Source organism: Pelodiscus sinensis, chromosome 3 (assembly GCF_052426305.1).
Source record: "Pelodiscus sinensis isolate ZL-2025 chromosome 3, ASM5242630v1, whole genome shotgun sequence".
NCBI lineage: Eukaryota > Metazoa > Chordata > Testudines > Trionychidae > Pelodiscus > Pelodiscus sinensis.
This window is the reverse complement of record NC_143054.1, coordinates 13,908,413-13,929,579: the sequence shown is the minus strand read 5'-3', so window position 1 is coordinate 13,929,579 and position 21,167 is coordinate 13,908,413. Positions and strand designations below refer to the sequence as shown.

The following is a 21,167-nucleotide window of genomic DNA, read 5'->3' as shown; positions in this document are numbered from 1 at the left end:
TGAATCTATGTTGACTATTCCTGATCACGTTCCTTTCTTCCAAGTGCTTGAAAATGGATTCCTTGAGGATCCCCTCCATAATTTTCCCAGGGACTGAGCTAAGGCTAACTGGTCTGTACTTCCCTGGATTGTCTTTCTTCCCTTTTTAAAATATGGGCACTACATTAACCTTTTTTCAGTCACCCGGGACTTCTTCCTAGCTGCATGAATTTTCAAAGATAATGGACAAAGGCTCAGCATTGACATCTGCCAACTCCCTCAACACCCTTGGATGCATTTAATCCAGCCCTATGAATTTGTATATGTCCAGCTTTTCTAAATAGTTTTTAACCTGTTCTTTCTCCATGGAGGGCTGCCTGCCTCCTTCCCAAAGGCTTTGTCTACACTGCGGCAGAAAATATGCTAATGAAGTACACATTAGCATGAGTCACAAAACCATTAGTATATTTTCTGCTGATTCTTTTTGCACAAGGGGTTTTTGTGCAAAAAGAAGCAGGCTAGCCACTTCCGTTTTGCGCAAGATCCTTTTTCTCATGGATTCACCAAGAGCAAGTGTCATAACCAGCAGAGCTCCTGACCATAAGGATCTTGCGTAAAAAGGGCTTTTTGCACAAAACGGAAGTAGCTACCCTGCTTCTTTTTGCGCAAAAAGAATCGGCAGAAAATATGCTAATGATGTCATGACTAATGTTAATGAGTCCCTCGTTAGCAGAACTGAGCTTAGAAAGGGTCTTTTGCCTATTCTCTGTTTCTCAGCTCTCATTGCCTCCTTCTCCCATCTTCACAGATTCCAAGGCCAGAAGGTACCACTGTGATGATCTAGTATGGCTTCTGGCATAACATGCAGTGTAGACAAAAACATGCAGTGTAGACAAAGTCATACAGTGTTGCCTAGTGCAGTAGTCTGGGAGCTGGCCTTGTCTGTGAAGACAGAGGCAAAAAACCAACATTGAGTACTTCAGTATATACACCTTGTGCAACAGTACTTTCTTCAGTGGGGCTGAATGGGGGTAGAAAAGGTCTAACCCTGCAAAGTGCTGAGCATCTCCCAAGAGTCGCTGAGTTCCCTTATAATCTCAGGGAAAGTATAGGTGTTGCAGATACTCAGCACTTCTCCAGTGAATCAAGTGTCAAATGAGTATAGATTATGTCTCACACTAAGACCAATTGATTAGGTAGGAAATGCTTTCATATTATCATAAACAAAGCTCCTTTAGCCCATATTGTACAAAAGCTGCAAGTTGGCCTGGCCCTTAATAGTGCATATAAAGTCATGGAATTTCAATAAATAATTCAGCCACAGCTCCAGTTTCAGGTTCAGTGTTAACTTTCAGCACCTGGCTGCTGTTATTATTTGTTAGCCTGATACTCTGTTTTAGAGGCAGGACATTTGGCCATAGTTCATCGGCGTTTGCAGTATATACAGCATGATGAGAGTACTATCCCAGGATCAGAGATTTGTAAGACATTTGAATTCCAGATGTGCACAGATTTACTTCTTACATGGATGACACATGCAGAATTCTGTCACTATGCAGTGGGGACAAAAGCACTTTGTGTCCTTGCTGTGAAACACCAGAAATTACTCCTATGTCTGCACCCCATCTCTCATGGAAACAATAGTAATTTTACTATCATTTGCATTACAGCTGCCACTTTATCAGCTGACAGTGATCTATTTCTAATCCTCTTCTTCTACTGCTTTTGAATACAAATATTTAAAAATTCATTTGGCTCCCAGCCTATAGAAATATCTTCCATAGAAACCATGGATCTTGTCTATACTTCCTTAAAACACCACAGCTGGCCTAGGTCAGCTGACTGGCTAAGGGGCTATAAAATTGCAGTGTGGACAATCAGACGTGGGCTAGAATTGGGGATCTGAGACCCCATGGAGCCCAAATGTCCACTCAGTAGCTTTAAAGTCCCTTAGCCCTACCAGTCCAAATCAGCTGACCCAAGTCTGCATCAGTGTTGTCTTGCAGTGTAGACATACCTTATGGTAAGGGGTTCTCTGTAAATACCCACGACTGACTGATTGAAGGCTACAGCATGCTCAGATCTTTTTCTTGGAGTTTGTGGACATTTTGATAGACAGAAATTAGGCACTTTAAAAAGAATTGAATCCAGACTTTGCCTAGAAGTGAACACTTTTTCTCCTGATGAAGCTGATGGCAGATTTGTCAATTAACTCCATTGGCAGCAGCAATAGGCCCAGTGTACCAATATTGTAGTCAGTCAATGGGAGCTATGAACCAAGGTGAAGGCAAGAATACAGGCCCGTGAATCTCTCATAATCTGAAAGCTCCATTACATGTGTGCAGAGAATGAGTAGCAATGTAATGGTTCTGCCTTCCAGGCCGGGGTGGAATTGTCGTACTCTTAGTAAACAATTCCTCTTCCCATGCACAAAGCCCCCTTCGTCACAATACAGCACAGACATGGTGAAAACTGATGTCTGAGTCAAAGTGCTGACCTTTATGACACTAGTTGTGATTCTCCTGTGTCTATTTCCTAGTGTGATGGCCCGTGCTTGCTGTTGGTTAGTAAGGAGATCTGTTTAGATGTCAGAGCTTATGACTTGCAGTGGGGTTGTCGGTAGGGGAACCAAAGCTCTCCCCACTTTTGGGCTCTGACCTAAGGCCCTTTGGGAGCTGTCAGGGCTCCGACAGCTGGGACTGCTCAAGGCTGCGCTCCCTGGGCCACTTCCTATCACCTCCCAGCAATTGTCCCAAAGTCACCATTTGAGGGTTGTGCTCTTCTCAAGACACCTCTGGGCAGCTGTAGGTAGTAAGGTCATTTTCCTTTCCTCTTTGGGTGGTAACTGCCTCCTTCATCAGAATGGGTCAGCTCAGTCCCAGGCCTTTGCCCTGCTGGGGTAGTCCAAATAAAAATAATCAAACAATTCAGTCCAGAGTTCGTATGAAAGGAGAGGGGAATGCTTGCTTCTCAGGCTGTCCCTGCAGCAGGTCTTTGGGCAGAGGTTTAGGGAGAGATTTTGCCTTCCCTCAGCTCCTGCAACTTATGTATTTATTTAAATAACCCTATAAATACTCGTGGTGCTTTACAAACTATCATAAATTACAGACGACCCTGCCTGGAGGGGCTCCCGGTCTAAGTAAGGCCAAGGACAATGAGACGTGATAGAGGTGAGGTGTAAGGACAGCGTAAACATTGTACAAGATAAAGTTAGCAGTGTAAGCCCCTTTTTAAATTACAGATGTTTTCTGGGGTCATGGGATTTGTTCCCTTTCTTCTTTTCACTTTTAAAGCAGATACAGGAGAGAGGTCCGTGCTGGGAAGCCATGAAAGAAGTGGCTTTTAAAGAAGTATCTGAAGAAAGATGGGTGGTAAAGAGAGTCAGAGAAATTGTTCCGGGTATAGAAGGCAGTATAAGAGAAAGCAGAGCGGTAGTGTGGTCTAATGGGTAGGTATCAGAAACAGGGGCATAATTCACCCAGATTGCACCAAGTCCTACCAAGATCTGAGCCTCTGTGTGTCCCTTGTCTTCCTTCCCTGTAACAATAGCAGCAGCAGTGGATTTGTCCAGGCACTGAGCAAAGAGAATGTCTCCTCACAGCTGCTTCAGTGTGGTTGGTAGCTGCCCCTCCCCATCACTACCCAATAAGGACAGGGAGGATATACTAGGGGGAGCACAACTGCACTGCAGGGACTTTTATGGGCTCCTCACAGCCCACAGAGGGGAGAGCCATGCAACCAGGAGCAGCCAGAGTCAGAGCCATAGCAACAGTACAGAAAGGACCAGGGACCACTGCTTCTGCAACATGGGGAACAGTGCACTACATGAGAGGTTGGGGACTGAGTAATGGGATAGGAAATGGGGCCTTGTGTGCCAGAGCCAAAAAGAGATCCAGCCAAGCTCTCAGGTTGTTGCCTATCCACCATAAGTTGGGGCCCACTCAAATTTCCATTCCTAGCTCCACCATTAATCAGAAGGCACGTGGCCTATTCCTGGCATGGCTAATGACCTTCCAGTCAGTTTTAGAAAATTGTATATAAGCCAGTTAACAGTGTTGTAATTTGGATGTTTGGTATAGCCCATACCCACCCCGTACTTGTGAGTCTGACCAGCTCCATGTAGTTTTACTGTGTGTCAATGCAGAAACTGAAGCTTGAGATCCCAGATGGGGGACTGCTGTAGCCTGGCTAGAAAAACTAGGAAAAACGATTTCATCAGGAGGGTGGGGAAGCAATGGAATGCATTACCTAGGGAGATGGTGGAATCTCCATCCCTAGAGGTTTTTAAGTCCTGGTTTGACAAAGCTCTGGCTGGGTTGATTTAGTTGGGATTGGTTCTGCTTTGGGCAGGGGGCTGGACTTGATGACTTCTGAGGTCTCTTCCAGCCCTACGATTTCTATGATTCTGTGCTCCCGCTCTAAGCCCCACAAGCGACTGGCTGCTGGCTCCCAGCCTCAGCCGCTAGCCGCATGGGGCAGGTTGCCGACTGGTGGCCCCGCAGAGGGACCCAACAGAGCTAGAGCAGCTCCCCACCTGCCAATGTGAACTGGTTACCTGTTAACATCCCTAGCATGCACCAATGGTGCCATCTCAAGTATGTGTATTTTTTCCCAAGATTGTTGCTTAGAATTTCCTCTAACAATAGCTGAAGTCTTGAAAGAAGTCCAACAAAGTTTCAATGTTAAATAATAAATGTGTCGCTGTTATGGGCCCCTGTTCGTGTGTTTAACTCTCATTGAAAATAATGGAACTGAAGTACATACATAAAGACTAGCATACCCTGAATTGGGGTGTATTTGAGATCGTAGTAAAATGCTTTCAGGAATTGGGGTCACAGTCAACAAGAATGCCCTATCTTACACAATGCCAGCAATACCCATTAAGTTCTTAACTGAGACCTACCAGGACCATACTAAGCATATACTCGTACTCTTCTCTCCACTGATGACATGCCTTACTGGCTTTAGTATTTGGAGAAGAACATCTTAAAGAGACTAGACACTTTTCACTACAGCAATACGTTGGCTTCATCTCATTGTGTGTGTGTGTGTGTGTGTAGGATAATACATAGGAGATTTCCTGGCTTCAGATAGGATTTTCATTTCCCCCTTGGGTTCTGAGAGCAACTAGAGTAAGGGTCAAAAGGCAGACTCCTTCCCAGTTATAAAATAGAGAGGGCATAACGCTGTGTAGCATAATGTTAGATAGTAAGAAAGATAAAACTGAATCTCTCGTTAATCCTCACCAGGCAATATGTAGATCAATGAGTGTTCCTGTGTCTGTTAACTTGCTAAAATCCCTTTGAAAAAAGAAAAGTATATGAGAATCATCAAAAATATCTGCATACAAGCCACAGTGCCCAAGGGGACCTGAAAAAACGTCCTCCCATTATGCACAATGGGCCCAGTGCAGTGAAAAATTAAACCACAAGGAGACAAGATAGTTTTGAATACATCCTGAGCCTGCAGAAATCCAGCACTTTCCAGCATTCTGCTGAAATGCTCAAACTGGATCCTTTGTCATTTTGATTGTCATAATTAATGACGATATTGTTTTGCCTTTGAGGTTGCTGCATTCTGGGAATAGCTGGAAATGAAGCTGCATGGGTTATTTTAAGGTTAATTAAAGTAATGTTCAGTTCCTTGTATGAGAAGGTATATCAGAATGGGCAAACCAATTGGACTATTTCAGGAATCCGCGAGAAAGCCTATATCATATACCACATTATTATGGGTTGCCCTGAACAGTTTGTTGATCCCAGTCATTGACAACAGTTGTGGTCTCTAGGTACTGACTGATATTATTAATAAATACTTGGCTCAGGCCAATTAAGTTACTGAGTCTTGTTTCTAAACCCATCTGATTTTCTTCTTCAGTGAATTATCAAATCCACTCCCTCACCTCTGGCTTTCTCCTACACATCACTGTAGAATTATTACATTAAAAATAGCTGAACTATTTATGGAGGAGTCTCCTATATGTAATAAGACTGAAATCCCGTTCATTCTTCATCCCACTCACCTCGAGGCAAGCAGCTGGTGAGAGGTTGGAGTTATTCTAATACGTTTACACTGAATTTCAGAGGAGGATCCTCCTCTAATTAGACTTTTAGTATCTAAGAATGTGGAGGCTAATCAGAAAAAGAACTGATGCCTTTTAGTAGCAGTCAGATTCCTTTGAGTTTAATTGAAACCACATGAGCAAACTGGGAGGCTTCAAAACTGAAGGGAGACAGCTATAGAGAAAGACCCCTTCTTACAAATTCCAAAGCATCATCGAGTTATAAGCGACGAGAGTCTTACACGTCTCAGAGAGGTAGCCAGGTTAGTCAGTAACTTTAAAAACAATGAGTAGTTCTGTGGCATCTTACGGTACGTCTATACTGCAGAGGGGTTTTTTTTGTTTTGGAAAAACAGCCATTTTTCCAAAAAATCTTCACTTATGTCCACACGGCAATTGCGTTCTTCGAAAAAAAAATTGAAAGAACAGAGGGGTTTTTCTGACATTGGTAAACCTCTTTCTATGAGGAAGAAGCCTTTTTCCGAAAGCTCTTTCAGAAAAAGACATGTGAGGACGGGGAAGAGGGAGTTCTTTTGCAAAAAGAGGAAAGAAGAAAAAGCACAGGTGCCGGTGGTCACTCTGTCCATAGTAATCCATTCAGTGTGGACACTATCTTTCGAAAAAGCAGATCCCTTTTTTAATGCGCTTTTGCTGTATAGATGCTCCCTTTCAGAAGAAGTTTTCTTGGAAGATCTCTTCTGGAAAAGCTTCTTCTGAAAGAAACCTGAAGTCTAGACATAGCTTTAGAGGCCTAACAAATGATAGATAGATAGATAGATAGATAGATAGATAGATAGATAGATAGATAGATAGATAGTATCATGAGCTTTCATGAGCAAAACCTCTTCTTCAGATGAGCTTCCTTACTCGCATAAGAATGTATCATTCATATGCATAGGGTATGCACGATCAGGCCTTTATTCACAGGCATTATTTGATCAGCGTTTTGGGGGAAGGGAGAAGGAGATTACTGACCAATCATGAGTGTTTTGTTACTCTGCTACAGATATATCCATTGAACTTCAGATACTTTAAAACTATAAATTTCCAGAATCTTTTAACCTATCTCCTAAAACGCTTACCTACAATTCCCGCATCCAACCCCAGTCACAAGTGTCAGCATTAAATCTGGTAAAGAAACGTACATCATCAGGTCTCTGTCTCATGAATGAATGTCTGATCTATTTCACAGTGCAACCGAGACCACGTATGCATTTGCATTTCAATGGCTAATTCACGTCGAATAGCAAGCAAGAACACATCTAATTTTTTTCAATGTGCCGGTTATTAGCTTCGTTCTTGTTTGTCCGCTGCTTTGGTTTTTTATTTGGACTAAGATCTTATTTATACTCTGCCTTGTGCTGGGCAGGTGTAGCGTGGACTTTGATTTAATTGCTATATGGATGCTATCATGCAACCTGTTTTCCTTTGGAAGTTCAGTCTGAGTAAGCCTAGGAAGCTCCCTTCTCTTCTCCTTCTCTTCCTGGCATATTAATAGACTCCAGAAATGATCCAAGAATGCTCTGCTTGCCCTTTGACGTTATTATCTATATAAGGTTTTTGTTCTTGTTCTGACTGTTGCATGTTAAAATACTGGCTATTATTAAGAAAGGACTCTCTGAACTAAAAGAGCCTCATCTATATTTTCTGCAGAGAGAAAAGTACGGATCTAGTGGACAGATTGCATTACAGGGGAGAATGGGTTCTATTGTCCACTTTGCCACTGAGTGGATGTGTGATTGGTGGTGGCATTTCACAACCACTTGACGCAAAGTGCCGGGAAACAGTGAATCAGATACAGTGGAAATAATAAATCTGCATAAATGAGTCAGGAATCAGGCCCATTGTCTACACTGATCTCTCCTTGGACTCAGTGTTCTCCAAATGTTTGGGCATATAATAGGTTAGTGATAGACTCCATGGGCTAACTTCAGTGGAATTGCCATGATAATACAGAGGGGAGAATTTGGCTTTCGGCCAGCATATCCACTTACTGCACTCACCCCTTTTCAGTAAGAAGTTAACAGGCACTGGCACAGGTTTAATGGATGTAATTTCACAATAATTACTTGGGTCCAACAATGTGAAAGTGCCCAGTTTTCTATGGTAACTCAGTCTCGGATCTTACCATGCAATTTGCAGAACTGCAATAACTATATTATGTTGCAGAGATGTGCAAAACCGGGCTACTCCACTTGTATTTTCTTCAGCTTTACTCTGGTGTCTGCTGATCCCATGTCAAAAATCAAGTGCATGCTGACTCAGCGGTTTCAAGCAGAGAGGCATTTGAACCGGACCTTCAGTACTGTGCCCCCACACGCTGCGAGTGCTTTTAATCCGAACTGAGTCCCAGAATAGAAGTTTTCTTTGTAATAGACTGGACGAAAACCTTGGGGGCACTCGGAATTCTGAATCTCAACTGGAATTTAGCAGGCTGAGTCAATCTTACGTCTCTGCAAATGCAGGCTCACCTACAAGTAGCTCAGGATGCTTGACAGATTCATAACTCTGAGCAGCAAATCTTTCAACAGAACAGACCAAATTGGTAAAACCAGCCAAGCTTTATGTCGTTTCTGCAGGCCCACTGACAGGGGGCAACTGCCGTGGGGCCTGGTGATTTAAAGACATCCATCACCCTTTAAATTGCCACCAGAGCTCTCTGCTCCAAAGCCCCCAGGTGGTGCTTTCTGGTTAGCACAAGGGTGGAGCCTGGGCAGTACTGAGAGCAGGCTGCCCCCAGCCCTGCCCCTTCTACCTGAGGCCACACCCTTTCTGGGAGCGTGGAGGTAGGTCCCCCTCCCACCTTGCCCAGGAACCCAACAAGGCTGATGGTCCCCTGGCGTTTCTCGTTGTTTTGCAAACCTTTTGCAGAGCTGTGGTAATTAGAAGTGATTCCTGCTTTGGACACACCAATACTGTCTCTCAACTTAAGTACCAAGGAGACAAAACTTATAAGAGCAGAGTAATGCCTTTTTCTAAAGGAAGAAACTTGTATTTGCTAAATAATTTTATCATCCATATCCTGAACATACTCTGTCTGAATAAATCATAGTTCTTCAACCTGGGTAAACAAAGAGAGGTTGGTTACTTCAGCAAAATCACAGGAATGTCTTAAACACCATAAACAACGAGAAGTCCTGTGGCACTTTAAACAGCATGATATGACGGTACCACAAATTAAAATTGAGTTTATCAAAACCATTATTGTCCTAAAAGTTTTGACCACCGATAATTATTATGCAAGGATGTTGACCTTGGATGCAGCTTTTGCTTAGCTTAACCATGTTATTTGTATCGTTACATAGCCAAAAGACCATACACTTCTGAAGGAAATACCAGGCCATTTCCTCAGTGCTAAGGCTAGCAGGTTTTTATTGTCTTGTAGCTGTTTGTAGGAAATTCAATAGCTATAGGGATGGGCTCAAACTGAAACTGTGGTGCACACGTCTCCCTTGACCTTTGCAAAGTTCACCTTTTGGTTGGGATCCAGATGTCCTAGTTTGAGCCTCATTTCTTCTGTGAATGTAAACTAGAACTCCAGATCTAAATATTCTTGGATGTTGGAAATGTGTGGATCCAATCTGGATCTAGAAGTCTTCTCTTGGGTCCTTTTTCAGTAAGGACTGCAGGTGAGAAAGCCCCCACTGGTGAGAAAACGTCATTGCTTCATCAAAGTCCTGGGACAGTGACCCTCTACACCAGCTGAAGATCTGTACCTGAGTTTTCTAAAGGCTTTGTTTCACAGCTGATTTTAAGTGGAAAAGGGAAATTAAGAATCTAGACAGTGTTCCAGAAATGATAGCTAGGGACCCACTTTCCAGGAAGTTTTTCTTTACTCAGCGCACAGTCAACCTGTGGAACTCCTTGCCAGAGGATGCAGTGAAGGCTAGAACTTTAACAGGGTTCAAAAAAGAGCTAGATAGATTCATGGAGATTAGTTCCGTCAATGGCTATTAGCCAGGATAGGTAGAAATAGTATCCCTAGTATCTGGAGGTGGATGACAGAGGAGGGATCACATGAAGATTACCTGTTGTAATCCCTCTCTCTGGGGCATCTGGTATAGGCCACTGTTGGCAGACAGGATATTGGGCTAGATGGACCTTTGGTCTGACCCAGTATGGCCATTCTTATATTCTTATGACATGGGCTAGGACCTTCTCTCAAACTACTGGCCAAAGCTAAGCTTGGAGAAATTCCATTTTTATGTTGGTGACCTTAAGTGCTCTTGCCTAACATTGTTTATTTTCAGTCTGGTACTTTTGTGTCAACATCAAGTTTTCTTTCTCACGGGATGTGAGCAGTGTTCATGTGAGCACTCATTTTTTTCCCTTTTCTTTCCCCTAGGCCGGTATAGATGGAGAAAGTATTGGGAACTGTCCTTTTTCACAGCGTCTCTTCATGATCCTCTGGCTCAAAGGGGTCGTGTTTAATGTCACCACAGTTGACTTGAAAAGGTAACAAGTTATTGGTTAGTTTATTTGAAAACCATCGCAATGGCCCATAGTTTGCCCCATTGGCTTCAGTGGGCTTTGCATCAACAAAATACTGATGAATACTGAATGAAATAAGGGGTGTGTGCAAGTAACTGGTTTCCTGTCTGCCATGAATATGAGTGGGGCTCTATGATGATAAATGACTACCATGAGTATTGCTTTTCTCTCTGCAGAAAGCCAGCTGATCTACACAATTTGGCTCCTGGGACACACCCGCCATTCTTGACTTTTAATGGAGAGGTCAAGACAGACATCAACAAAATCGAGGAGTTCCTGGAGGAGATGCTTGTGCCTCCAAAGTAACACATTGTGCTTTTTTGGGGGGTCAGAGTTTGTTAGGAACAGAGGAAGATATTCTATCTGGAGCTATAAGATGCTCCCAGTCCTGCAGTTGTCTCTCACAGGAATCTCCTGGACTCATAGAAAAGTCCAGCTGCATTCAGTGGGACTGCTTGCAAATGTAAAGGCTGTTTACAAGATTAATACTTGCAGGATGTTTTCTCCTCACACATAACACAACACACTGTATGAATCTGAAACCCATACTTGAAATCCATTTGCAGTGTCCACGTTTTTAAAGGATGTTGAAATATTGGATTCAGTGTAAAGAAGAGCATCAGAAATTATTTGAAGGATAGAAAAAAAGCCTTATAGTGAGAAACTAAAGGAGTTCAATATGTTTAAATTAGCAAAAAAGAAGATTGAGAAGTGACTTTTTTACAGTGTCTAAATGTCTTCATGGCAAAATACCAGGTACCAAAGGGATTTATAATCTAGGGGTGAAAGGCATGACAAGAAATGAAAGTCAGAAAATTCAAGTTAGAAATAAGGCACAAATATTTAACAATGAGAGTATTTAACCATTGGAACAAGCTACCAAGACTAGTGGTAATTTCCCCATCTCTTGTGGTCTTCAAATCAAGACTAGATACCTTTCTGGGAGATATGCTTTAGCTAAATATAATGCCAGCAGGTGGAACCAAATCTTGGACCTCTGGAGCATAGTACATGAGCCTCTACACCTTGAGCTATAAAGTCAGGTGTTTCTCTGTAAGCAGTCTAAGTGCTACTACACGGGCCAGTGAATCACACCCAGTAGGTGTGGGGATTACATAAACCCAAGTTATATAGTCTAACAATAGGGGCAACTGGGTGAAATTCATTGGCCTTTGTAAAATAAGAGGTCGGGTTAATGATCTAATGATGCCTTCTGACCTCGAGTTCTATGAATCTGAAACCTGGCTACATACACGGCAGGGTGGTTTCACTTTCTGTTGAGTCATGAGCTGTTGACCAGTGCTGAAGGTAGGAGATCAAATATGTTAGAACATTTTAGAGCCCTATCCAAAACTCACGGAAGTCAAAGAATGTCATTATGGTTATTTAGTGGGTTTTGGATCAAGCTCTTAATCTGCTCTGGTCTTTCAAAGCAATACGTTCCTTTGCACCAGACATATCTTTAAAAAAACACACAATCAAAACTCCACACTTGTCCACCTTCATTATACAAAAGCTTCTTGCTGTTACTTTCTGGGCTACATTTTCAGCACCAGGAATTAAGCACAGGTCTGCCATTGATAATAGTGGGAGTTTGCTGCCAAACTCCCCCACACTCTGCTAGACATCTATGCCTCTTTCTGATTTAAAGCTACTCTACCTTGGCTGCTGGTCACATTAAGTGCTAGTACAATGACCCTTGTCATAAAACCTTTACTGTGTAACTCTCCAAATGCCTAGCTCGCTAGGACAGCAGTATTATTAAGAGGGTTTTGCCAAGCTGTCATGCTGAGATAAATGACAGCATTAATTATAGTTCCTGGAACTGGGATATTTTCCCTCTTTTTCTCTAAACAGCAGTATATTGCTGGTAACAATAGGACATTATTTTTCAAAGTGCTCCTCTCCTTTTCAGGTACCCCAAGCTGGCTGCTACACATCGTGAATCAAACGCTGCAGGGATAGATATCTTCTCCAAATTCTCTGCATACATAAAAAACACCAGGCAGCAGGACAATGCTGGTGAGTAGTGCGCACCACCAACTCTTTGCAAGGAGGTTTTACACTTGGAAAAATGAAGCACAATGTCACTCATGTATTTCATCTCCCTGGCATATTCTTAGGTGGCGTCAGGTATTATTGTCAATCCATTTGGCCTTGAATTGAAAGGAGTTACTTTGAATTTGCATCAGTCTATCAATATGAGTCATCTGCTCTCAAATGCCTGAGGATTGTGTTTAGTTGGTATAGCAGGCTTGTCCCTATTGCATAACAGTGATACCTTATTTACAAATTAATTAGATGAACCCAGTGATTTGGCTTCTTAGCCTGTGTTTTTAGCCAAGAAGCTCCAGACCATCCCTTTAAAGCACTCACACAGAAGTGTCTGGAGCTAAAGCTATCCCCTCAGCTATCCCCTCAGCATCTACACTCCTCTATTCTTCTCTCCCATCAGAGAGACAGATCCCCAGCTGGTGTAAATGGGTGCAGCTCTATGGAAGTCCATTGGCCTACACCAGTGGCCCCCAAACTTTTCAGAATCACACCTCCTCTTACTCCTGTTTGCACCTCCCACCCCAAGCCATGCCTGGGAATGGGGTTGTGACTTCATGTGTGTGTGTGTGGGGGGGGGGTGTACACTAGGGTATGCAGGCTGAGGCTGGAGGCACAGTTGAGGGTAGGGATGGGACTGGGAGTGGAAACTAGGCCAGGGGCCCAGGACAGCAGCCGAGGGGCCTAGAGCTGGGAGTGGAGCCTCAGGCACAGGGCCGGCAGTGGAGTCTTGGGTGTGAGGCCAGCAGCTGGGACCAGCAGCCAGGACTGAATCCAGGAGGATGGGGGTGGTGCTCCCTCCTTGCCTCTCATGGGGGCTGGGCTGGATCTCAGCCTCATGCCCCCGAATGTTCCTCTGCACCCCCGTAGAGTGCGCACATTTTGGGGACCTCTGATCTATGCCAATTTACACCTGTGAGGATCTGGCAGAGTGTTTTCACTCTTCAGGGCACACCTTCCCTGAGAATAACGAGCAGTCCTGTGGCACCTTAGAGACTAGCTCATGTGTTTTCCTTGGTGAAACCCCCTTCGTCCGATGAGTTTTATCAGATGAAGTGGGTTTTACCCACAAAAGCTCATGACCTAATACCTTTGGGTATGTCTACACTACCCCGCTAGTTCGAACTAGCGGGGTAATGTAGGCATACCGCAATTGCAAATGAAGCCCGGGATTTGAATTTCCCGGGCTTCATTTGCATAAGCCGGGCGACGCCATTTTTAAATCCCGGCTGGTTCGGACCCCGTGCCGCGCGGCTACACGCGGCACGAACTAGGTAGTTCGAACTAGGCTTCCTAGTTCGAACTACCGTTACTCCTCATTCCACGAGGATTCCACGAGGATTCCACTACTCCTCATTCCACTAGGAAGCCTAGTTCGAACTACCTAGTTCGTGCCCCATGTAGCCGCGCGGCACGGGGTTCGAACCAGCCGGGATTTAAAAATGGCGGCGCCTGGCTTATGCAAATGAAGCCCGGGAAATTCAAATCCCGGGCTTCATTTGCAATTGCGGTATGCCTACATTACCCCGCTAGTTCGAACTAGCGGGGTAGTGTAGACATACCCTTCGTTACTTTCTACAGGAATCCTCATTGTTTTTACAGTTGCAGACTAACACGGCTATCCCTCTGAGATTTCTCACCTGAGAATGTAAAGTCTGTTGATCAGTTGTTGTGTTTTCTATTTGTCTGTTGAGCACCATGCCCAGACATGGCTTATCGGATGGGAAGCTTAATTTTGTGGTTAGGTTCAGGTCCCAGCTCTGCCACAGGCTCCTGGTGTCACCTTGTAGTGAGAGTACTTTGCATTGGGACATGTCGAGCCTAATGAGTGACCCTGCTCACAGGCAAGTCCAATTAAGTGCACCTGCAGACCATGCTCCACCTGAAGTAGGAGAGCTTGAAAGATGAAGCTGGGCACAGAGTGGTGATGTGGGGAGGGAAGTTTGCCCAAGAAGAGAGGCTGTTAGAGAGTCCAGAAGCCATAGAACAAACGCTGCAGCCCAGAGAAAGGCACTGGATGTCTGCTCTCTGTCAGTGGTCTCTAGCTGGACCTGAGGAGCAGTGCTAGTGACTGGTCTGAAGGACACCAGGGCTCAGCTCAACTTCCACAGAGGACAGTCAGCATGTCCCCGAGTGAGGGTTCCAGAGGGCAGCCAGAGGCAAGAGCTATAAGGAGACAGCAGCCAAGTCCTGACTAAGGGTATGTCTAGACTGCATCCCTCTGTCGGCAGAGGAATGCAGATTAGGCAGGTCGACATTGCAAATGAGGCAGGGATTTAAATATCCCGTGATTAATTTGCAAAAAAATGTCCACCGCGTTTTGCCGCCTTAGCACTTTGTCGGCAAAAAGCGGCAGTCTAGAGGGGGATCTGTCGAGAAAGAAAGCCTTTTTCGACAGATCCCTTATGTCTCCCGCAAAGACGTTTACAGGATCTACGTCTTTGTGGGAGACATAAGGGATCTGTCGAAAAAGGCTTTCTTTCTCGACAGATCCCCCTCTAGACTGCTGCTTTTTGCTGACAAAGTGCTGAGTCAGCAAAACGTGGTGGCCATTTTTATGCAAATTAGGCGTGGGATATTTAAATCCCTGCCTCATTTGCAATGTTGAACTGCCTAATCTGCATTCCTCTGCCGTCAGAGGGTTGCAGTCTAGACATACCCTGAGAGCCCGATGGTGACCTACGTCTACACGGCAGAATTATGAAAGTCACTCTGACTGGTGATTTGAATGAGACGCCGTATAACACAGCAGCTTAATGGTAGGTCAAGAATGTGAATTGAAAGGTGGGCATGTCGGTGAGATCCCTTTAATAGTATAAGGCTCTGGACAGGAAGCAGAGTAAATGGTGACAGCACCATGGCATCAAGTTTTTGACCCTGTCTGATGGTTCTCTTTCCTGTCAAATGATATGTCTTGTTTAAAAACACCCCAAACAAGCCCAAAATGATGTGTATGTGTGTGTGTGAGGAGGGGGTTTACAGGGAGTCCTAGGGATCAATTTTAATATCGTTCATGCTCTGTTTACACCAGTGTAACTGCACTGAAGCCAGTGGAGGGAGTCTTATTTACAACAGCATAAGTGAAATCAGCCTTGGCCTTAGGCCACGCTGGGTTAAACCTATTCTTGCCGTGACACAGAACAACCCAGGGGCTTCTCTTAATTACAGTGGCTGCCGCGTCCTATAGGGACTGCTGTGCAGGGTGAGGTTTGGACAGAGAGCTGTCTCACATTGCTAACCTGCCCCTTACATAGAAGTTGGGTGTGAGCGGCATAGAGTTGACGATTACGTCTCTGTGCAATGTGAGAACTCCCATGGGACGAGGAAGTCTCTTCTCGCTTCCATCCTGCCTCTGGAAAAAAATGAAATCAGGGAGGTAGACTATCCCCCTGGCTGTCAGCTCTCTGTCACTGTAATGGGGTGGTCACCCCACTCCAGGTATAAAAAGGTTTAAAACAGCCCTGGGCCAGGGCTGTAGCTAGAAGCCAATCATGAGAGGCCTTGTGGCAGCAATCAGAGCCCAGCAGGGCTGTATTAAAGAGACAGCTGGCCAGGTGGAGTACATGATCACTCCAGCCCTGGAGGGAGAAGGACCTAGCTGCCTGCTAGCTTGGGTACTACAAACAGAGCAGTGCTGGGGAAAGGCTGGATGATCCAGAAGAGATCCAGCCTCAGTAGTCCCAGGATGAGGTCTAGCAACAGATGCCTGAGGGATACTAAGACTTCAGGGAGGCAGCCAGAGGGCAGGCAAAGGCAGCAGGTCCACCCCTTGCCAATGATGAGAGGACATGTCAGATTGCAGTTTGCCCCTGAAGTAAGGGGCTAGTTGAGGACTGGCTTAGAGTCACTGAGGCAAGGTGGGAGGAATGGGGGTTGGGGGTTCCCTGAGGGGGAGGACCTGAGTTTGGGGGGGCACCATGGCAGGGAAGTACCCAGACAGAAGGGCATCACGGTCTCGGAGGGACGCGGGTCCTAATGTAAGGTGGCAGAGCCATTAACACATAAACAGGTAACCAGTAGGTGAGGCACCAGCTGGAAGAGGCTGCTGCAGCTTTGAACCCAACTAATGCCCAGAGTGGCCAGTAGGATGCGCCACAGTGGTGAGGCTCACCATGTGAGTCACACCCACATACCTGCCCCACATGGGGGCTACGTCTAGACTGCATCCCTCTGTCGACAAAGGGTTTATTTTCCTCAAAAAATGAGGTTTACAGGATCTGTCAAAAACGGTTTATTTTCGACAGATCCGCGTCTAGACTGCCATTTTTGGTTGTTGTTTTTCCCAAAAAGCTCTGTTTTAAAAAAAAGTGGCGGCCATGTTTATGCTAATGAAGCCTGGGATATTTAAATCCCTGCTTCATTAGCAATTTCGACGTGCCTAATCTACATCTCTCTGTCGACAGAGAGGTGTAGTCTAGACACAGCCGGGGGGAGGTCAGATGGTAGGGGCCACCAACAGAGGCAAGAATCTCACTCCACAAAAACTTCAGGTCCCCACACTCCTGTAAGTGCAAGAATCGCCAACAAAATGCCAGGTCTCATTTATCTCTGTTAACCTGTACCTGCTCTGGACTCCAGCCACTGGGAGCCCCAGCCATTAGCATTGTTGCAGCCCTGCCTACCTTGCCTAGTATCTACCTCCTGCCTGATCCAATCCCTAAGGTCATGGAGCCAAATATCAGGTAAGCCGTGGGCCAAAGCAGTCCAATGCTGAGAGATAGCTGAACATTTTTTTAGCCTCCAGCCAGTATTTTAGTCCTTAAACCTAACCACACATTCCTCAGTAACCATTTACTTTTACACAAATTAATTCATTAACTTTTGCGAGGTACTTTCATAATGAAAAGTTCTTTACAAGTACCAAGTTCCTGTCAGTAGGAACCATTATTACTACAGACAGAAGAATTGTTGTCTCATGTCCTATCTCCACATTAGTGGGTGAAATCCAAAGAGACCTCAAATTGCTAGAGGAACAGTTTGTCTGTGTTATGCATTTCTAATGCATCCCAGGGCCATGGTCTCTAATTAATCATATATACTTTCCAGGGTTTAGCTGACTAACCAAGACATTAGTATTATAGAACAATTGACCATTCACTAACTCCAGAAAATGTCCAACGCTAATGAAGCTGTAACCATAGTATTTCTATTCAATATGTACCTGATCTATGCCCATTGAAGCTTTCCACTTGCCGCAATGGTCTTTGGATCAGGCATTGTCTCCATCTGTACTAAAAGATCCAGTACAGATGATCAAAGTTTGCAAATAGGGGTGCATCTACACTGCACCCTTACATCGAAATAAGCTAGAGAATTTGCTCTACGCAAATCACATAACTTACTTTGAGGTTATTTCAAAATAGCTTATTTTGAAATTTGGCACTGTCTATGGAGTGCCACAATTCAAAATAAAGTGCTATTCCAAAACATCCCTTAATGCTTGTTTACAGGGATGTCAGAATAGTGAGCCCATTATATTTTGAAATAACAGGTGCACTCAACAGATGCAGAATAGCTATTTTGGGATACTTCCGATATCCCGAAATAGCGCCGCAGTGTAGACGAACACACAAGGTACAAATGTATCCCAAACAGCTGCAAGGTATTGCATTACGTAATGCGCGGCAGGCAGACCTGAACCTAGGACCTGTGAAACTTTGTGCATGAGCCTCTACAGCTTGAACTAAAAGTCAGCTGGCTCTCAGCTAAGGCTATAAAGCAAACTCATTCTTTTTCTCTTTGTAAGTGGGTTAAGTGCTGCTCTGCAGGACAGTACAGTACACCCTGTAGGTGTGTGGGTTACAATTACACAACAGAAGATTTATACTAAAGATAGATCCAAATCAAATGCCAAGACCCCCAACTTATCAATTTTGGGGTGTTTGATTAATACTTCTCTAACTGGATACGTGAGGATAAATTCACTAATGCACATGAACTCAGAAACTGAAGTTTTGCAGCATCAGCTTATCTCTAATTTTGACAAGTGTATTTTAGTTTTAATGATTTATGACCTTTCCTTTTAGCCTCCTGGTAAATGTTCTGGAGTATGTTTAGCAAAGGTAACAAGATCTTAGTAAAGTGATCTCACACTACATCCAGTGACTATTATATCCTTCCTGAGAAGTGGGGTGAAGTGTTTGGGTTATTCTAATGGAATTTATGGGGCATAGAATTCTTGAAGTGAGGATTAATGAATGCTGCTATATTCCCAAGACAAATCAAAGCAATCTTTTCTCAGACAGGGGGTTGCATAATGAGCCATGCAGTAGCTTCAGCAGTGACATTGACAGGGGAACTAGTTCCTGGTAATGTTTGATATTTCCAAAGGTAAGATGAAAAGAAGATGTTGGTGAGTCTGCTGGCTTGAAGTAGCTGAGGCAGCTGATTTTTTTTTCATTTGGAGCTAAACTGGTGCACAGAGATGTTACTATGGAAACAAAGAGATGCAGTTGCTTGCATTAGTGCCTTTGACAGTAAACGAACATAGTCCTTGCTTACATTTGTCCATTTGGCTTAAGGTTTATGGTGCACTCTGCTGGCAAGTGGGTGAATATACAGAGCAACAAGCTTTATTCTCAGAAGGGGTGAGCAAATTTTCTCTGGAACCGTTTTCAATTAAAAAAAATCAAATTTTGTCAAAACCTGGAGCATGTTTCAGGGACAGGGTAATGAAATTTTAAGTGGTAAAGAGTCAAAACACTTCATTTTGACAATGTCAAAAGGTTTTGTTTCTTTGGTGTTTCAATTAATGTCATATTGGCTTTTATATTGCATTAAAACATTAATTTTAACATACATGTGTATATTATATTTAATATGATGTGTGCTATATATATTATATTGAATCTCTTTATTATAGTATAAAAGTCAAAATGAAATGTATCCAAGTGACACTAGTGAAACAAGTGTTGTGGCTGTGTTGCTTCCTGACAAGCCCAGGAACTTAAATTCATAACTTTGCTGGACACTAAAAACTATGGACTTAACAGGGATACTAGTTCGATGACCCAGTACAAGAATGTCTAGCACACCCTGCTGCCTACTAAGGGTTTGCCAACATTTAAAACACTAAAGCACAGCTGCACCGTTGTAGTGCTTCGGTGTAGACACTACCTACACTTACAGGAGGGGTTCTCCAATCACTGTAGGTAATCTACCTCCCTAGAGGTGGTGGTTTGCTCAATATCAGGGGGTTAGGCTGGTGTATCTAAGGCCTGGTCACAGGGCCACCCCTAGGGAAGTGTAGAGCTTAGGACACCCCTTCCCATATGCCCCAGGCCCTGCCCCCACTCAATATCTTGCCTCAACCCTTTTCCCCTGAGCAGTGTGGCCTGGCACTTGCAACAGGGGTAGGCCCTGCCCCTGCACACACTTGCGGTGGCAAGAAGTAGCATGACCTGGCCCCAGCCAGCTCCGCTACCCCGTCTCCCAGCTGTATTGCTCCGCTTCCCACTGTCGGTGAGTGCGAGGGGTGGGTCCCCACCCTTTCCCCAAACCTCCCTCCCTGAGCGATGTGGCCGAGAGTGGGGAGAGCGGAGTGGGCTGGGGCAAAGTTGCTCTACTGCCCAACGCTGCCTGTCAGTGTGGGGGGCAGGCCCCTCAGTAATCCTCCTGGCTGTCCAGGGTCCTGTGGCACGTCTCAGAGTACAGGGCCTGGAGCGCTTGCCCTGAACCATCCGACGGATGGCACGGCTTTGCCTGGTCTACACTACAGTCTTAGGCTGATGTAAGCTGCCTTGTGCTGGTCTAGCGGTGGAAATGTCTTCAGTTAAATTTGGCTCCCATTGCCATAAGTGTCTATGCTGTTTTAGTAACACCCCCTCCCCGAGCTGCACAGAGACACAGTCGAGGCAGTTAGGTCGACATAGTCTAAGCGTAGACACTGTGTTACTTGTGTTGATTGTTGCTGGCTTTCAGGAACTGTCCCACAATCCCCCACCCTGATAATGCAATTGATCAAGCACCAGTGACACAAGGAGCCCAATGTGCATGCACACACAGAGCCGGCCCAAGCTACGGGCTGACCAGGCTACCGCCCGGAGCGCCCCATTGTAGGGAGTGCTGTGTGGGGCTACCGGCCCGGGTGCATGTGCCAGTGTCCCGGGGGTAGGGCTGCGCATGTGCTGGGCGCCCGGGGCGGGGTCGTGCATGTGCTGCACTCCCGGGGACGGCACCACGCTCCCGGGGCCCGGGGTGCACAAATGGCTCAGGCCGGCCCCGTGCACACAAGCCATTTTGTAACTTCAGTGGCTGCATGCTAACATAAATTAGATCCTTCAGAGGGGTAGCCAAGTTAGTCTGTAACAGGAAAAACATAAAAAACAACAAATAGTCTGGTAGCACTTTAAAGACTAACAAAACATGTAGATGGTATCTTGAGGTTTTGTGGGTCATCTGAAGAAGTGGGTTGTGCCCACGAAAGCTCATGATACCATCTACATGTTTTGTAAATTAGGTCGACATTTTGTAGTATATACAAGGCCTATATCTCTCAGGGGAGTGGATTTTTTACACACTCCGGGAGACAAAGCTATGCCAATGTAAGTTCCCAGTGTAGACAGCCCTAAACTTCCATTGTTCT

The 21,167-nt window shown here is 44.8% G+C and overlaps 1 protein-coding gene across 2 annotated transcripts in view; it reads left to right on the top strand.

Moving 5' to 3' along the window:
* Positions 1-21,167, top strand: part of CLIC5 (CLIC family member 5) — a 111,960-nt gene that overhangs the window by 60,859 nt on the left and 29,934 nt on the right. For both annotated transcript variants that reach the window (XM_006120668.5, XM_006120670.5), the window contains exons 2-4: positions 10,386-10,495; positions 10,708-10,833; positions 12,447-12,553. In XM_006120668.5, coding sequence (XP_006120730.1) covers positions 10,386-10,495; positions 10,708-10,833; positions 12,447-12,553 — 343 coding nt within the window. The remainder of the gene's footprint in view (positions 1-10,385; positions 10,496-10,707; positions 10,834-12,446; positions 12,554-21,167) is intronic.